This window comes from Peromyscus eremicus, chromosome 10 (genome assembly GCF_949786415.1).
Source record: "Peromyscus eremicus chromosome 10, PerEre_H2_v1, whole genome shotgun sequence".
Taxonomy (NCBI): domain Eukaryota; kingdom Metazoa; phylum Chordata; class Mammalia; order Rodentia; family Cricetidae; genus Peromyscus; species Peromyscus eremicus.
This window is the reverse complement of record NC_081426.1, coordinates 55,363,289-55,381,412: the sequence shown is the minus strand read 5'-3', so window position 1 is coordinate 55,381,412 and position 18,124 is coordinate 55,363,289. Positions and strand designations below refer to the sequence as shown.

Genomic DNA, 18,124 nt, shown 5'->3' with positions numbered 1-18,124 from the left:
AAAGGCCACCAAGTCCTTGACTTGGAGAGGAAGAAGAATGAGGAAGTTGCCCATCATAAATGCTTAAGTATAAAGTCCATTAATCTATCTAAAACCTCTTATTTATTTGCCTGTCTACCTGCTGGCAAGGGATCTGTATGATGCCTATTGCCTCAAGAAGTGATGAATATGAAGCACAGAAATTGTCCAAGTACACAAGATCAAATAGTGACATTTAAGTTTTTGTACACTAATCCTATTAAGCAGGAATAGATTATTTCTAACCCTGAGATTGTCATTTGAAAAGTTTAACTATTTTATTTCTCTTCAACACCATCTTTGCAAAGATTTTCAGAGCCTTATAAATTTGAATTCAAATTTGAGACCGACCATTTCACATTTGTTTGCCCATAAATATCACGACCTCTCAGAACAGTCAGTAGTTTAATGCTTCCTGTTGGTCAGGTTTTAGCCACATAGTTTTACTTAATTTTTATAGCTTCTGTGTCAAGTATTATTATCTCTACTATTTTGCAGACAGGGAAACTGAGGCTGAGATTTTTTAACTTGCTACAAATCTCATAGATGTTCAATTTTAGAAGTAAACGTTGACTCTCTGCTTCTTAATGTGGAAGTAAAAGCTCTCAAATATTGTCATGCCTTTCGCAGATCTTCCCTAAGTAATGATTGCTCCATCCATTACAGCTTGAAACTAATATCTAATCTATGATATTGCAAAGTTTGAATGAGATCTAATATTTAAACCTATTAAAATGTAATGGATCTGAGTAAACTGCATGATCACTAATGGTTTGATCTCCATGTTAACACCATCCACTTGGGGTTCTCTTCTTGATATTTATTTCACAACAGAGAAATAATGGAAACAAAGGCAATGTTGAAGGTATATGACAGGATCTATGTATAACACAACATCATTTTCTCAGTTATATAGTAATAAAGTTTTAGCTTTTTTTCTTTTACTGTTAATACAGTTCAAAGTTTACTGCTAAATATAATTTATAATTTCATAAAGAAATATAATTAAATATTTAACTCATAGAGGTCATTTATTTATGTATACGGTTCTGAACTTATAAAAAGATCTCCAGCACGTTGATCTGCTTAACTTTTTTGTTCATAGAGATAATGATAATTCAGAAAAAAGAAACATTATTCAGCAGAAGATTCAGTGAACTGGCTTCATATAAGTCCAGGAATGCCCTCTTCTCTATCCTGGAAACCATCTCAATGCACCCCACCTCTATAAGGTGTGGTTCCCAAATGACAGATAAAGTGTACAGGAAATTTGTAAATAAATCCATTCTCTACAGTCTTAATCAACTGTGACTAGTCTTGTTACTAAATAGATTACATTAGTTTAGCGGGGTTTTTTTCCTCTTTGTGTACACTTTAGTATAGCTATCTCCAAAGGATAGGGCTTTTGGGAAACTGAAGGTTGAGGAACCACAAAAGATCCCAAGCAAAGTTTTGTTTATTGCATATACTTTTACGTGCTGTGATGGCTTCCTAGCCTGGGGGACTGCAATGAAGAGTCATCTTGGTAAATATGCAAGCCAGGCACAATTGGTTCCATGCTACAGAGGAAGTCAGTCGCTAACCAGGGAACACCTAAAGTAGGTGTCAGAGGGAGTGGTGCCGGCAATGACTCACGAGGTGCTGTTTTGAGTCATTTCTGAATGGGAGGATGTGAAGTGTCAATGTTTTTCTCAAATGAAATGGGAAACCACATATTGACAACTTTAGAGGTTGTTTGTCAGGGACAGTAATTTTTGCAAACCATGGAGGTCTTCATGCATTGAAAGATTCATCAACAGAATTCATTACATTCTCTTTGCTGGGGATACATTACTTTCTTTTTTCATTTTTTTTTATAGAGTCCTATGATCAAGGTAAGCAAAGGACTTGCTGAAGAATATAGACTCGGTAATGTTTTCCTGGGAACAGTGTTGTGTGCTTACACAGTAGACCATCAGCGTGTTGTGCCGAGAAGGATACAAGTGTGTAACAGAAGTGAGGAGTGGTAGGATAGTGAAAGTAGCTGGGCTCTGTGGTGATATTTTATTTGTGCACCCCAATAAAGCTTATCTGGGGATCAGAGGATAAAGCCAGCCACTATATTAAACATAGAGGTCAGTCAGTGGTAATACACACCTTTAATCCTAGCATTCCGGAGGCAGAGATTCATCCGGATCTCTGTGAGTTCAAGGCCACACTGGGAACAGAGCCAGGCATGGTGGCACACGCCTTTAATCCCAGCACTAACCATGGAGGTTGGAGGTCTGTACAAACAGGAAGTAAGATGGCAGGGCACAGAAACTTATATACGCATAAGTATACAGGAAGTAGCTCTCTCTGGAGGCTGAGGAGTTGGTAAGGTGAGGTTGGCTGTGGCTTGTCTATTCCTCTGATTTCTGCTTTTCACCCCAATTTTTGGCTCCTGGTTTTTTATTAATAAGACTATTTAGTGATTCATCTTACAGGGCCTGACATCAAATAACATACTAACACCTAGCTGAGTGTGAACACTGACAGAGGGACCCAACACTAAGGCCCCTCTGTGACTGTCTCATTTGCTAATCACATGCACCAAGGAAGAAGACACTGAGAAACTGAGATCAAAAATGAACACACAAATAAAAAGAAGGAAAAAGAAAACACGAAGCAAGTTGCCCAGTTTCAAAATAACTTGCTAATAATAAGACAGCAAATAAAAATTAATTTTGTCCTGCTCCCCAAATATTTTTCCCCATTATATCACACTGCTAAGGAAGATGTTGTATTTATCTGGGAAAATATAGTTAGAAACTACCAATTTAGACAAATCGAGAATCAATGCTACCTTGCAGTGCTGGGGAGATAGCTCATAAAATACATTAATCTTCCTCTCTTTCTTTATTCCATGGGTTTTAGAGAATCTGATTTAAAAAAAAAAGCAAACAAACAAAAAAACGCCTGACAATTTTCTGAGCTGAATAGGTGTGACCATCATATTTACCTTCAAGAACTCTGAAAAGCCTATCCACAAATCCCCTGGAGCTCTGAAGGCAAGATTGAAAGACTGATGACAATTATCTTAGAGATAACTGTAATCATATTAGCAAATTGTCTTTTAATTTTTAACATTCTGAAGTTTTTTTTCTTATTAGAAACTGAATTTTGTTATTTAGAAAAGTGTTCATGATCTGAACAATTGCTCTGAATTACTTTCATAACTAATTATTTTTCCTTTAAATCACTACTTAATATTAGTGTTTTCTAAAACAATGAAGAACAGAATGATATTAGCAATAGCAGCCACATAAATTTCTGTGGGTTGATTTTTAACTTGAATCACTTGTTTACAGTAAATTTTGGAGACATGACACAAAAATATAAAACTTTGTTGCATGTTCCCTCATATCATATGTTGGGATTTTTATCCCATAGAGGACTGTTAGGAAACGGGGCCTTTGCAGGACCTAATTAGGTCATAGCACAGTCCTTATGGATAGGATTAGCATCATTAATAAAGGACCTTGAAGCTGGCTTGCCCCTTATACCATTTGAGAATGCAACAAGAAGGTACCATCTGTGAATCAGTAAGCTTTCAGTAGACACCGAATCTCCTGTGCCTTTCTTGTCTCTCCACTTCTAGAACTCTAAGATATTAATTTCTTTCACTCAAAACAAACCAGTTTGTGGTAGTTTGTCATAGCAGCAGGGTTAAGGCATTTAAGAACTATAGAAACGAATGTAGAAGTAGGCTTATATAAACATTTCTCACGGTGTCTTTACTTACTCCTTCTCCATTATGTTATTCTTTTGTTTTGGACTCTCTGAGTCATTATGAAGACTATTCACATCTTTACTGGAGACATCCCATGCTGCTGGGGATGTGATAATCTCTTCTCCTTGGTTTTCTGAGGTCTCTCGAGTTTCCCTTGTTGTTGTCTGGATTGCATCATGAATGTCTTCCTTGTTGCCATTTATGTTCTCAGCAGTCATGTGTTCTATTTGTTTTTCATCTTCATTTTCTGCATTATCTGGGAACACTGAGCTCTGTGACTCTTCTTGCCCTATTACATTTCTACTCAATGATGCATTGTTTTCTTTCCCCCCTAATTCAGAATTTATCTGGGTTTGATTTTCTTTTAACTGGACCTGGTTTGTATAATGACGTTCCTCTGCATTTGTAGGAGAAACAGTAGCTGTTTCCATGACATTTAGTTCCCTTTTTGGAGCAATGTCTGTTGCTTTGGTATCTTGAATGGCCGATATTGTCTGCTGTGGAGTACGGTCCTCATGCATGCTGCATAAATTACACATCTCCTTTTCTTCTTTCCTTAGAAGCATAGCAGTGTTCCCCAAATGTTCATTCATTTTCATGAGGCAGTCTATGAAAGCAATAATTTCTGCACATGTAGACACACAAAGAAGAAGTAAAAACTAAGTCAAATTATGCTTCTGCACAGATGAAGGAAGTATCTGCACAATTTGCCAGCTTTTAACACTTATATAACTACAAGAAAAGAAACTCTACTTTTAACATAGTAGCCAAGTAGTGAAACTTGCCCTTTTTCCCCATAAGTATGCTTTAAACCTTATAGAAAAATGTGAGGATCCTTCTCCTTAATAAGGATGGAGGCAAGACCTCCTCAATCATTTGGAATATTTGACAGTTGTTCCTTTGCCTTGGGAGATACTATACTATATCAATTGTCCATTTCAAATATCAGACATATATTTATCTGAACACCCAGGACAGGTCAATAGCAGAAAGGCAACAGCTATGTTATTTATGATGACACAGATGCTGTATTTTGGTCGGAAATCCAATCCTTCCCCTACTGAGCACGTGATCATTAAAAATATGTCAAATTGTTCTTTCAAAGAATAACGTTACCGTATCATTCTCTGACTGGACCCTGCAGTGGTTGATCAATGACAACCAAACTAAGACAAATTGCTTTACTCTAAGGCTAAGTAAGCATCATCAAACCCAAGTCAATCCATTTCTCACTCCATCCTAAGCTCCTGTCTGTGCATCTCACTTCTCAAGCTTCTCTCAGGCTGATCCTTTCTAGACTCTCAGCTCTGAGCCAGGAGTCTGTATCCAAAGATCACACATCTCACTGTCACCAAATCATCCTTTCACTGGTCTGGACTTGCCTTTGCACTACAGTTCTGACAACTTGGTCTTTGTCTGATGCCTGAGATCCCATGTTTATTTTGAACTCATCCTTTTTGGTAGCTTACTAATTGCCTTAGCTTGTTGTCTAGGACTGTGTTCAATCCTTCCAGAGACTGACTGGTGGTGAGCTCCTGCTGATGGTCCTGGAGTCACATGCTCTGGGAGAGATTCTCTGACATTCACTATTTGGCCTCTAGACTGAACTCCTTAGTACTGTCTACTCTGGATTCCTGACTGAGGTCCACCGGCTCACCTTGACATGACACTATATGTTTGAGAGCTGGATTTCATAATGCCATCTAGATTCTGGAAGCATTGATGTTAAGACCACAGTCCTCAGATACTGCATCCCCCATGCCTTACTGTACTTTTTAGTGCACACACCTGATCATATTCCCAAGAATTTACATCCTGCTTTCAGTGTGTAGGGATCCAGTTTCTTCTAGCTCATCCAGTCTTTCCAGTGTTTTTGTAATTAATAGCACTAGGCTCAAATGACTCTGGAGTTACAACATGTTCTTCCAATATAGAAAAACTGCCTGTTCTGCTTTAATTAGTCCTGGACTTTCCTTCCTCTAAGGCTTTGGTCTTGCAAATAACAGACCAAGCACCTGAATTTCCAGTTGCATGGCTCCAATTAGTTGTTTAGGCGTCAGTTTAAATACCACATATTTCCTAGCAGAGCTGTAAATTCCCTTCCTTAAAATATGATTCCTGGCCACCAGAAAAGCCTGAAAACACTTCAACTGTTCCCCAACAGGAGGAGCGTTTAAATCTTGTGAGATACTGTCTTCCTCTACTTTCTCTATAATAACATCAGTTTTTTGTAAACAGATTCTACCTTCCTTGTTTCTATACATAGCTCCTCTTAAATATTGACCAGATGAGTATTTCAAAAGAAAGTATAAACCCAAGCAAACAAAACAGACTACTTGCCTTGTCTCCAGACACATTGATTATCCTTGTCAAGTAGTATATGCAGCTGCTGGCAGGTAGACTGAAGGGTCCCTACAGTGTGTTCCAACAGTTGATGAAGGGCTTCACTGAGCCCTTGACCCAAAAAGATCACTGTGACTAGCCAAGTGGCTCCCCCAGCCACCTCACAGAGACTATCACCCAGGAGAGCCTGCTTTAACATTTGGTTTTGTCTCCAAATCTGCTTCAGTATTTGTCCTAATTTACCTAAGCCCTTGTCTTCTGTATCCATTTTTAAGCTCCAGAAATAATATATGTATATCCTGCTAAAGGTTTAGCACATTCAAACTTAGCAATGGTTATTTCTTCTAAAATCTCATAGAGGATCCAAGTCAGCGAAACATTCTTCTGCAACCTAAGAGTTTATTCGGCTTGTTGTTGACCAGTGAAAAGTTACTAGGTGACCAGAAGAGGGGCGTTCCTGAACCCTAGTGCTATTGTGTACGGAGGAGATTAATCACCAGGACAGAGTTAGCTCACATAATCATACATCCATGTAAACTTTGCAAATTCAGTATGCTATGGAAACCCCACATCTCTTTAACTTTTACAGTAACAAAATATGTATCCCAGGTAGAAGATGAACTTCATTAATTAAAGCAAACTCTTGGTTTTTTCTCTTTTATTACAATACTGCTACTAAAATTCCTGTCTGTATCTTTATAAATACTTATTAATGAAATATATGGTTTGCTTTAAAATAATTTGGGAGTATACGAATAAAGTTTAGAAAAATAAGATTGGCCATAAAATCAGAATTTGTTGGAACTGGATGAAGTTACATATGGGGTCTTTTTAACTTACATACATGTAAAATAAGAAGTAAAGATTTAAAGTTAAAACAAAGAGTTAGAGGAGGTCCAGGCATGGTGACTTATGAGTCTAATCATAGCATCTGGGAGTTAGGGGCAGGATGATTACTTCAAGTACAAGACCAGTCAGAGCTCCATAGTGAGACCCAGTCACCAACAACCACAGCAAGAGTTAAAAGAAAGAACATCCCTCTGTTGGAGCATAGCCTAATACCATTGTTTAGTAAGTATAATTACTACTTTCTTGTAGGTAAGTGTACATCAAGATTGAGATAGGAACTTGGTCTCAGCTCTGCCCTTTGATAATTTCTCTCTAATTGTGTCAAGTGCTTCTTTACAAAAAGAAAGCAAACCTGAAGAGTGGCTTCCTCTGGGCTAACAAGGAGTATTTACTACCAATATAATTAAAATTCAGATGTAGAATGTTCTCACCATGCTACCTGTTCAGTGGGCACATTATAAATGGGATCATTGCAACACAGAGCTGGACGTAGGAGAGGCTGAGGTGCACTGCAGAACAGCCTGCTTCCTCTCCTCCAACTCCCCTTTTCTAAGAAAAGAGAATACACAGCAAAGGGAGAACTCATGTTCCCTAGAGGACCTGATAGAAAATAAAACCTTTCAAAAGGGGGCAATAGAATGCTTTCTGCCCTACAGCAACATTATTTCATCTTAAGCACTGAGATTCTTAGGGCTTCACTTAGAATACACAAACCATTGGGGAAAAGAGTTCCAGGGAATGAAGAAGGAAGAGTGAAAACACAGACCTGTATCCTGCACAAACCTCCCTCCCTGGTTCATAGATTCCAACGGGCATGGAAAAGAACACAGAAGAGCTGGGAGCTCCAGAGTGTATCTCCTTATATCCTACTTTTCAGGTAACTAATAACTGCTGAGAGAGGGAGAAATTGTCATCCACAAGGAAGAGCCCCTCATTGGCTATCCAAAACCAAATGGTCAGCACTGAAATTATATACATACAAGCAACACTAAATGGACTCAGGAAGTTGTATTTATACATTTGTGTGTTTATATGTTTATAAACACACACACACACACAAAAGCAGGAATGACAACAACAATTGGAGAAGAGGAGGCTATGAATTTGGGGGGAAGAGAGGGAACACGTGGCAGGGGAAGGGGTTGGAGGAAGGAGAGTGGAGAAATGATGTAATCATATTTTCATTTTAAAAATTACAAAATAAGTCTTATTTTCCAGTGAAACTCATTTTTTTTGAAATTTTAATCCATATCATATAAAAGATTACATTAAAATGTTTTCACATTCTTTCGGTTTGCAAGACGTTCTAGTTGCATCTCAGCCTATTCTTTTGGCTAAGTGCTGAAATCTATATATAATTTCCCAGATCATATACAAACGGCTTTTATTCGAGACTAATTCTGAAAACTTTTCTCCAGTGTGTACTGTGAGCTATGATTTCAGGCCTTTCATGAGAGGCAGATACATGAGTACATAATTGCAATACACTTTAGACTGTTGAGAGCTAGATCCAAAGCATGAAAAGTTAACTGATGGAGGTATTCAAATTAGGAACCTAAGGATGAGCAGGCTAGAAAACACAAAGAAGCACCATTTTAGATTAGAAATCATATTATCGAAGGTATGTATATGAGAAATTATACAGTGGAATGACAGTAGAAAGATGTGATTTTAGGGAAAGGCTCAGTCAGGAGGGATGAGAAAAGTTGCATCCAGAATTTGGAAAGACTAGAGAAATCAGAATTTGGCTTTGTGGATAGAAGTGAGAGGTTATATGTTTTAAACCAAGTAACAAAAATGATGAAATCTGTGCTACATGTCACATATGTCACTGATGCCATAAATTTAATTTTTGGGAGGCTTGAGGGTCTACATTAAAGCAGTTACAGGGCAAGCAACAAAAGTGGACATCTTGAAAGCAGATTGAATTTGGAGTAGAATACATAGAATTTACTGCACAATCAGACAGACTGAAAGAAACTGAAAGCATTGGATATCTGCCCATTTATTTATTGGTCACTGATAAAAGAACTGTTATTGGCAATGGAATATAATTAAGTCATCTCACTTAGGTCACTTCCTAGTTGGTAACTGTATTAAGAAATATATGAGGGACTTTAGATTTGTTAGAATGGAATTTGATTGATATTAGATTTGTAGCTTTCAAGTTAGCTCAGGAAAACCATTGAGATTGTGTTAGAAATGTAACAGATAGGTAAGAAGAGTATTGGCAAATATTTAAGCATTTTCTGTAAATAGGTAGTGAATGAATCCCCAGTAGTAGAAGAAAATGAAGAACTTATACCATGCACATTTTATTTTTTATTATTTTTTATTTTTTATTTTTTTGGTTTTTCGAGACAGGGTTTCTCTGTGTAGATTTGCGCCTTTTTCCTGGAACTCACTTGGTAGCCCAGGCTGGCCTCGAACTCACAGAGATCCGCCTGGCTCTGCCTCCCGAGTACTGGGATTAAAGGCGTGCGCCACCACCTCCCGGCTACCATGCACATTTTAAATACTGAATGAAACAATACTAAATGTAAGATCACTAGATCCACTTATGTTTATTTCCTTATAGATCTGTGAGCACCGCCCGGCTACCATGCACATTTTAAATACTGAATGAAACAATACTAAATGTAAGATCACTAGATCCACTTATGTTTATTTCCTTATAGATCTGTGAGAAACCTTCTCTGTCAGGATAAAAAGGAACACCCAAAACCTCCCTCCTTAGTTCCAACACCACTTGCTCATTTCATGTCTACACTTGCTTTCTGTCTAGCTTCTAAAGAATAGGCAATGTTTGCAAAATAAAACCTACCACAGGCCATGCTGCATGCACTTGTTAAAACAGGCATCTGCATGTTTCTGCATTTTGTTTTCAATTAATTGATGTCACTGACCACAAGAAAAACTGACATTTACAGTAGAGACACTCAAATAAATCAACTGCAGAAGTTCATCTGATGGTTTTCACACTACTTTAGACCCATCATTGTTGAGGCTCATTAAGACTGCTTTCAATTTCCTACTAAAAAGCCTGTACTTCACTAACATGAGACAATTTAGCGCATGGTCTTGAATTCATATAAAATATTATATGGTTAAAAAGATGACAGTCTTTAAAAGTATCCAGTCAGATATTAAAACAGGGGAGTAGGATAGTTACTAGTATTTTCTCTAAAGAAGTAAAACTATAGCAGTTGGATAAATTATTGATTCAAAACAAGGGATAAAAACAATAGTGTTTAATGTTTTGGTATCGTATTTTGATAGAAGTCCTGATGGCTAGTGATTCATAGTTCAGATGTCAGCACAAGAGCTTTAACTATAAACTAAATGTAAATATTGTCAATGTGCTTATTAGTTTTAAAATGTTTCAAAAGATCACATGATGGAGGAGGGAGGGACCTGATGGAGGATGGCAAGGGAGGGGCTTGAATAAAAAGGAAGTATAATGAACTATGTGTATAAAGATATGAAGATGCCATGATGAATCCTATTATTGTGCATGCTAAAATAAATAAATAAAATAGTAAATAAAATAAATCAAATAGTAAAAATCAAAGCCAACACATCTGTTTTTGGAGATAGATTTGATGCTCCTCCTTTTTGTTTTTACTCTGCTTCTTCCTCAAATCCCCAGAAAAAGAAAAAAAAAAAAAATAAATTCCACTAGGAAAAAGAAAACAAATTATGATAGAAGAAAGAGGTCAACAAAGTCCAAGAAGGTTGAAAGTAGTAAACTGTGTGACGCTAAGGAGAATTGAAACACAAGAATATAAATGGTGAAATGGGGGGCGGGGCTGGCATGCACCAGAGATGCTCACAAAGTCCCAGCACTTAGAAAGGCCTGGTGCTCCTGGACTTGAGAAGGAACTTCAGATACTAAGTAGTTTTTGCTGTGACTGGATTGAAAGCAGGTAGACTTCTATGGCCCACCATCCCACCATCGGTTTCACAGTCACTTCACTGCCTTTTTCTTACTCATCAAAGCTTGAGAGTCTTTCCAGAAAAGACATCAGCAGAGAAGCTGAAGGCCTTATTTCAGCTTCTCACCTCTGAGAGTGTGTATGGACGATTATAACCCCCTAGACAGAATGCAGAGTCCTTGCCATAGCATCTGTGCACCGTAAGAGATAAACATGCGGGATTGAAGCATTCAGTGCCCCTCCCCCACTCCCAGCCCTTCAGAGCCTGCTCAGACCTCACTGGATTGTCCAACCAACAATGAGGCTCTTAGTCTTAAGCCCTACCTATGAATGTCAAGCTTGTAAACCGTGCATTTAATACCTCCCATTTAAATATGGGGAAATAGCCAGTGAGGACAGGCATCTACAAAAGCCTCTAGTAGAAAGCAAGGGGCTGAACTATGGAAAGTCAAACAAAGCATTTGAAAGAAATAGAGTCAACACAGGGAAGGGAAGAAAATACCAACCACACAGGTACTTAAATTTACCAGACTCTGAGATAAGACAAGAAAATGTACATCTCCTCCCATCAAACCAGACAAGATTTTCTTTACAAAAATGAGAAATTTGCCTCTTGAGAAGGAACTCAGAAATTAAACAGAAAACAGAAAAACAGAAAAATTTCAAACTAGTACATGGTCAGGAAAAAAAGCAGTCAAAAAGACCTTAGAAAGATCAAAGAAAAATGCAGAGATTCACAGTCAGGGGTAGGGGGAAGGGAGGTTAACAATATTAAAGACTTAATGAAGTAGTCCAATTAATATGAATTCTAGAAAGAGAAAGAGGAACAAATATAAATGTGTTCCAGAATAATTATTGGTAACCTCCCATATAGTATAGAACAATGATAAAGCCAGAATAAAATTAAACTTTTGAGGAGGATGTGCACTTATAATCTACTGTGTTGCACTGCTGTGACTAATATTTACACAGCCAAAACAATAAAAAGATTGACCATTGCTTCAAATAAATATTATAAGTCTGTTACTAAGAAGGGCCCAAGAAGTGTATATCTGATGAATATATACAGGGAGGTATATGTAAGAGCAAAAGGGTTTATTACCCAAAGGAGAAGCTATTTACTTTATAACTAAATACAACAAAAGGTAAAAATTAATGTTTAAGAATCTAGGTTCTTAAATGGGAAAATAGCACAGCAGTTAATGTGCTTGCCATGTAAGCATGAGAACCAGAGTTAGGACCCACAGAGCCCACATAAATGTGAGATGGGTGTGCCAGAATGCCTGTGAACTCAGAATTTGGAAAATGAAGATGGAGATCTCTGAAGCAATCTAAACAATCAGACTCCCCGAATCATCCAGCCCCAATTTATCTGAGAGATCTTGCCTCAATGAATGAGGTGCAGAGCAATCAAGGAAGACACACAGGGTCAGTCTTGGGCCTGGATGCATGCACACATGCACACAAACACACACACACACACACACACACACACACACACACACACGTGTGCTGTGATTAAGCATGCTTTAAAAAGGACTCTTTAATGTGATGGCCTCTGGAAAGAAGGCCATAAAGAGAAAAGCAACCTCTGACTTCTTGAAACTGGTCTACGATTGCCCTGGTGTTTGCTAGGGGCTGCTCTGGCCTTCACAGCTGGAAGTTCGCATTCCCACGTTAGAAAATAAAAAGTCTTATAGAACCTCAATATCTCGTAGGAACAAGAGAAAACAAAGATCCCCCCTATAATCACAAGTAAATACAGGTGGTATGTGAGCCTTGTCTCATCCATGAAATAGCATGTGTCCTTCTCTCAGTCTCTGTACTAGTTGCTTATAAGCCACTGCATTTTTAGTCTCATTATAGTCTGCCCTTCTTACGGAGATTTAGTGAGGGCTTGGCATGTAGCTCAGGGGTCAAGCATTTGTCAGTACTTCTCCTAAGGCCTTAACTTCCATCCTGAGCACCAAAAAAAAAAAAAAAAAGAAAAGAAAAGAAAGAAAGAAAGTATTGAGATATTGATACAACCAGTAAAATCCAGCATTATCTCATTTTACATATTATTCAAATTCAAAAATGGAACACCATCTCAAAAACACCCAATCAAAGTACAAATCAGATCATCAGATGAGACGCCTCACAGCTCTCCATGGCAAGTTTTCCCTCACTGAAACAAAGAATTGGTTGGTCCTACTTGACCAGTTTCAGGTGTTCATGGTAGTCTTTGGAAGGAAGACATTGATAAATGTTTGGGAATTTGGGGTGGGAGGAGTACAAGATTGAGTGATCTATTGTTTTTCTTTGGAATCGTAATACTATATGGCTCTTAAAACAATGTGGCTACATTCCCTAGGTATAAGGTGTATGCATACTTTGTAGAAGGGCCTGATTCAAGTGTTATCTTCCCTACGGATCTCTTGGCAAAGTATTAAAGCTGGCATAATAAATCACTTCTATGGAATAACTTCAAAGTAGTCAATGGAGACTCTGTTGACTTTATAAAGAAAAAAAGTATCACTTGGAAATGCTTAGAATTCATTGTCAAATGTTTAATAGTGAGCAAAAACCTAATTGGCTGGGCAAGATTTTCAGAGGTGGAATGATCTCCAACTGGATATAACCTGGAGTGAAGTGCTTTATCTGAACAGAGTTCCAAACACAGCCAAAATCAACAATTGTTTGGTGATTCAGATAAAGATGAAATGTCATAAACATCCCACATACTCTTTTTAAAATATTATCATACCTTTTACCATCTTAAAAACAATACAAACAAACATCTCTTTTAATGTCATAAATATTGTCAAGTATTTTGAATTACTTCATAAATATCAGAATCTTCTTATACAGTTCCTAAAATTATATTCTAAGATTCATGAAGGTGATTGACTCCTTGTTAACGGTTTTAAAACAAATGAAAACAACAGAAAACTCATTTTCATAAGTGTACATGCCTAAAGAAATGGTAATGGAACAGTTTAATGATAGATTTCAAACATCTTTCATTTTTGTCATTTTGTATATGCTAATGAGGCATAGAAGTAAAAGAATTTGTTCAAACCAAGTCACTGGATTTGGAAAATAATAGGAGACATGTTGACAGAGATGTTTTCATTCCTTTGTATGTAAGCAAATGCATGAACGTTTACCATCCAATTAAGCAAATTCATGAACATTTACCATTCAATTATAACTGTGAGTGATTCTGAGGTGGTTTCTTACATATAGATGTTTAGTGTTGAAACTTCATTCTCCTTGGGCAAGTTCCTCAGTCATAACAAAAAGCAAATGGTTTCTTCTATTCTACATGTCAGGAGCTATCCTTGACTTGAGAAGCAATTATATATGTATTCAAAGATTTGAGTGGCAAGTCTCCTTTTCAATAGCATTAACGGCCTCCAAAGCAATGCCAGTGCTTCAGATTACAGCCTTGCAACACTTCTCCATTGAGTCATTGTTGTCTTTGTAAAGATTCTGACTCTTTATACAGTCATGGGCCTATCACATGAAACCAATGAAATAACTTTCATGTGAACTGAAAAACTAGATGGCTTTCCCTCTGCCAACGTTTTCTGAAGCAGATTTTCACAAGAGGGTGTGTCCAATGCATTATCGCAGTTTATGTATATGTGTGTGCATATATATACATATATATGAATAAAACAGATTTTCACAAGAGGGTGTGCCAATACATTACCACAGTATATATATAACAGATTTTCACAAGAGGGTGTGTCCAATGCATTACCAAAGTATCCTTTGCTGTCTCAGTGTTTCTAGTGCTTACTTCACCTTCTTTGTGGCTTGAAGTTTGTCAGGCTATGATTATAGTTCGGAGCAACAAATCCACAAAAAAAAAAAAAAAGAAAGACACAAAAGAGTGAATAAAGGATGTTTTCTACAAAAGAGAGGAAGAAAGTGCTCTGTATGTTTTAACTTGAATATACTTCACTTATTCTGTCATATCCCCTCTATGTGATCTTTGCCTCTGGTCTTATCAAAACAAAACTTCTCTTCTATCCTACTCCTTGACATCCTAGAAACCTTAATCCCCAACATACACAAAGACTCCTCCCTTGAAAGCTGAACTGTCATCAGAAATCTGATTCCTTACACTGCGAAATATGAACATAAGATTTCCTCATACTGCTAAAAAAAAAAAAAAAAAAAAAATTACCTTTGTAAGCCGGGCAGAGGTGGCGCATGCCTTTAATCCCAGGACTCAGGAGGCAGAGCCAGGCTTATCTCTGTGAGTTCGAGGCCAGTCTGGTCTACTACACAGAGAAACCCTGTTTCGAAAAAACAAAAACAAATACAAACAAAAATGAAAATGAAAAAAAAATAACAACCTTTGCAACAAGCTAGTTCAAGCTAGTTCATAAGCATGAAATGCACACGCAAGAAATTGTCTTGAGGCAAACAAGAAAGGAATGTGATGCCCAGTACCATGCTTGTCAGACATAGTTGAACTTATTCAACTCCATTTGAATGAGTTAGGATCCCCTCAACATCCCATCATTTTCATCATGACCAGGAGAGTTACGCTGTGCATACATACCTCAGTGATCTTGTCTCTCAGAAATAAAGTTCACTGAAGGTGGAAAACTTTAGGCTCCTCAGAGCTGCAATTTATCCCTTCTTACACCAGTGTTATCATAACATATTTGGTCAGTCAACCACTGTCTTATGTAATCTATATCTAATTATTGGCCGTACCCAAAATCAGAAAAGAACATGCTATTAATCTTTGTTTTCACGTGACTCTTTTCCCTTGTTCTCATTACCATGTTCAGGACTACTTGGAAGATCTCAGTGAGGAGCAATATGGGGAAAGAGGAGCTATTTTGACCTTAGGCAAGACTTTTCTTATCCAAACTTATCATCAATGGCGTGTCCTTTCTGGACCTGTTTTCTACTTACTTTTCCATTTCAACACACTTTCCATGTTGCTCCTTCCCTCACTGTCTAGCATCAGCTGCCAAAATCACCTACATAAACCCATTTGTACTAGAATCTTGGCAGGTCCAAGATTCTTCGGAGGCATTATTTGAATTTTTAAAGAATGAATCTGCAAAGGCAGCTCCTGAGGCTTCTACGCTCTGCCTGTTCAGAGTACCTGTCAGTCTGTGCATTAGGTCTGCACAGTGCTGTGCTCTCATAAGATACTTTTCTTTGCGGTTTGTTTTTTCTTTTGAGAACTTTCAGAAACAACACGATTACTTACCCAACCATTTCATATTTCAGAATCAGCTATAAAAATTCCAAGGAAACTGCATTTAATTTAAATAATTTCTCTTTTAACTCATCAGGATGAAAATGAGAACAAGAATGAATTAATTTTATTCTCTGGAAGAAATGACTCTTTTGACAGAGGCAATCCAGTACTTTTTTAATGATATATTTGCATTTAACTGTAGACCCAGATAGCAGTCCCAGTGTAATCCCAGATTCCCATATTGAATTAAATCTGATCTGGGCTATTTGGGTCGCAGACCAAAGAAGTGCCCTCTCTCTGTCATTTCTCTGTAAAGAGTGGGTGCGCCTTAGTTTCCCTCTATAATGTGCATTTATTTTTGGAGCTCATTAAAGAGGTTAGTCAGTTTAAGTAGGTCTAGTCAGTCGATAGGAGCAGACGCTGAGGTTGGAAATACTCTCTGTAGTATTATCTAACCACATAAGATGGGGTCCTTTTTAATTCCTGGATACTAGCTTCAAAAGATTGAAGAGTCTCATTTGAAATCCAGGCCTTCAAATTAGGTCTGCACTTCACATGGAAAAACTTTTCCTTTCTATTCACATTGTTACTTCTAAATGACAATAATTTAGTTTGAAAAGGAAACTTTCCAATGCACCATGAGCTGTATAAACTGTGCCATCCAGATGTGAGTGAGGGTATGAAGATTCATTTAAATCCCATAGTTCAATTTGTCTTCTTCAGCTGCTTTTTATTCATCTAATATCTAAAACCAACCCCAGAAAATTAGCAAGGTATTTGTGAATTAATGATTAAACTGTATTTCAGTAATATTGACATAGATTTCTATTCATTTCTACAGATTGGTACACAAGTTGGTGCCTGTGTACAGGAAGTGGCCTTCTTAAGCTTTGAGGGACTTGAATTTCTCAACTGCTTAATTTTTATTGTAAAAGGAACTGATGGTACTAAGATATACATATGTACATACATTCGTACATACATACAAGTATGTGTACATGTAAAAAATGAATGTGCATATGAGCATTAATGCGCATGCACGTGTATGCTCATGTATGTGTGTGGACATGTATGTTATTTATGTGTGTGAGCATGCATGTGTATGTCTGAGAGAGAGAGAGACAGAGAGAGAGAGAGAGAGAGAGAGAGAGAGAGAGAGAATGAGAATGCACGCATACTTTTATGTATGAGTTTTCAGTTCTAGAACTCTGTTGTTTACTACTAATGTTCAGGAGAATTGTTATGTTCACCCATGGGGAAAACTGTCTCCTATGTTTCTTTACTTTTAAAATCACAATTGAGTTCAAGTCTTCTGAATTTGAATGGCACAGTTTAACGCTGTCCAACAGAGTAATTTCTAAAGAATTGACAATTACTAACCAATGAGTTGAAAAGTGCTATAGAACCTTTAAAAGATGAGTTTAACATATTTACAATATTTTCAATAAGAAAATGATATTTAAAGGAGGGAAATGGATTTCTACATCCTTTATGGCACTTCACACATTCTCTCTTAAACAACACATTCTAAGCTTAACATTCGGAAAACAATTTCAACATTCATAAGGACTGAGAGAGGGAGACACAAGGATACATGTCAAGGGAAATGACTGAGATGTAAAGCACATCCACTCCAATATCTATCTGATAAGGTTTTCTGGGAATCAATGACCCATGGGAAAGATATTCACAAATAGGACTACTATTGTGGATTTTAAAATGGGAGTTGGATTCCTTATCTTTGTCCAAAGAGACAGAGTATGTTTCCATGACCTTGAAGACAGATACTTAGAGCCATTACTTGATCCAACAACTATGCCAATGCCCTTTTGCATGATATACAAAGAAACAACACAGAATCAGACCAATTAGTTCCATGTTTCCGAGTGTGCCCCTCCAGTCTCCTTACATGATAGTCTGTTGGTTGGGATAATGGTGAGAACTCGCCTCCAGTTTAGTTGTGAGATCTGGGCCAATGGCAGATATTATAACTCATCTGAGAACAACCTTAAT

At 37.4% G+C, this 18,124-nt stretch overlaps 1 protein-coding gene across 2 annotated transcripts in view; it reads right to left on the bottom strand.

Moving 5' to 3' along the window:
• Nucleotides 1–6,380, bottom strand: part of Dthd1 (death domain containing 1) — a 63,067-nt gene extending 56,687 nt beyond the window's left edge. The window contains exons 1-2 of one of the 2 annotated variants that reach the window (XM_059275427.1): nucleotides 6,110–6,380; nucleotides 3,782–4,394 (exon numbers count right to left, since the gene is read on the bottom strand). In XM_059275427.1, the coding sequence (XP_059131410.1) occupies nucleotides 3,782–4,394; nucleotides 6,110–6,380 (884 nt within the window). The remainder of the gene's footprint in view (nucleotides 1–3,781; nucleotides 4,395–6,109) is intronic. The other variant, XM_059275429.1, reaches the window with a different exon arrangement.
• Nucleotides 6,381–18,124: the final 11,744 nt, after the last annotated feature.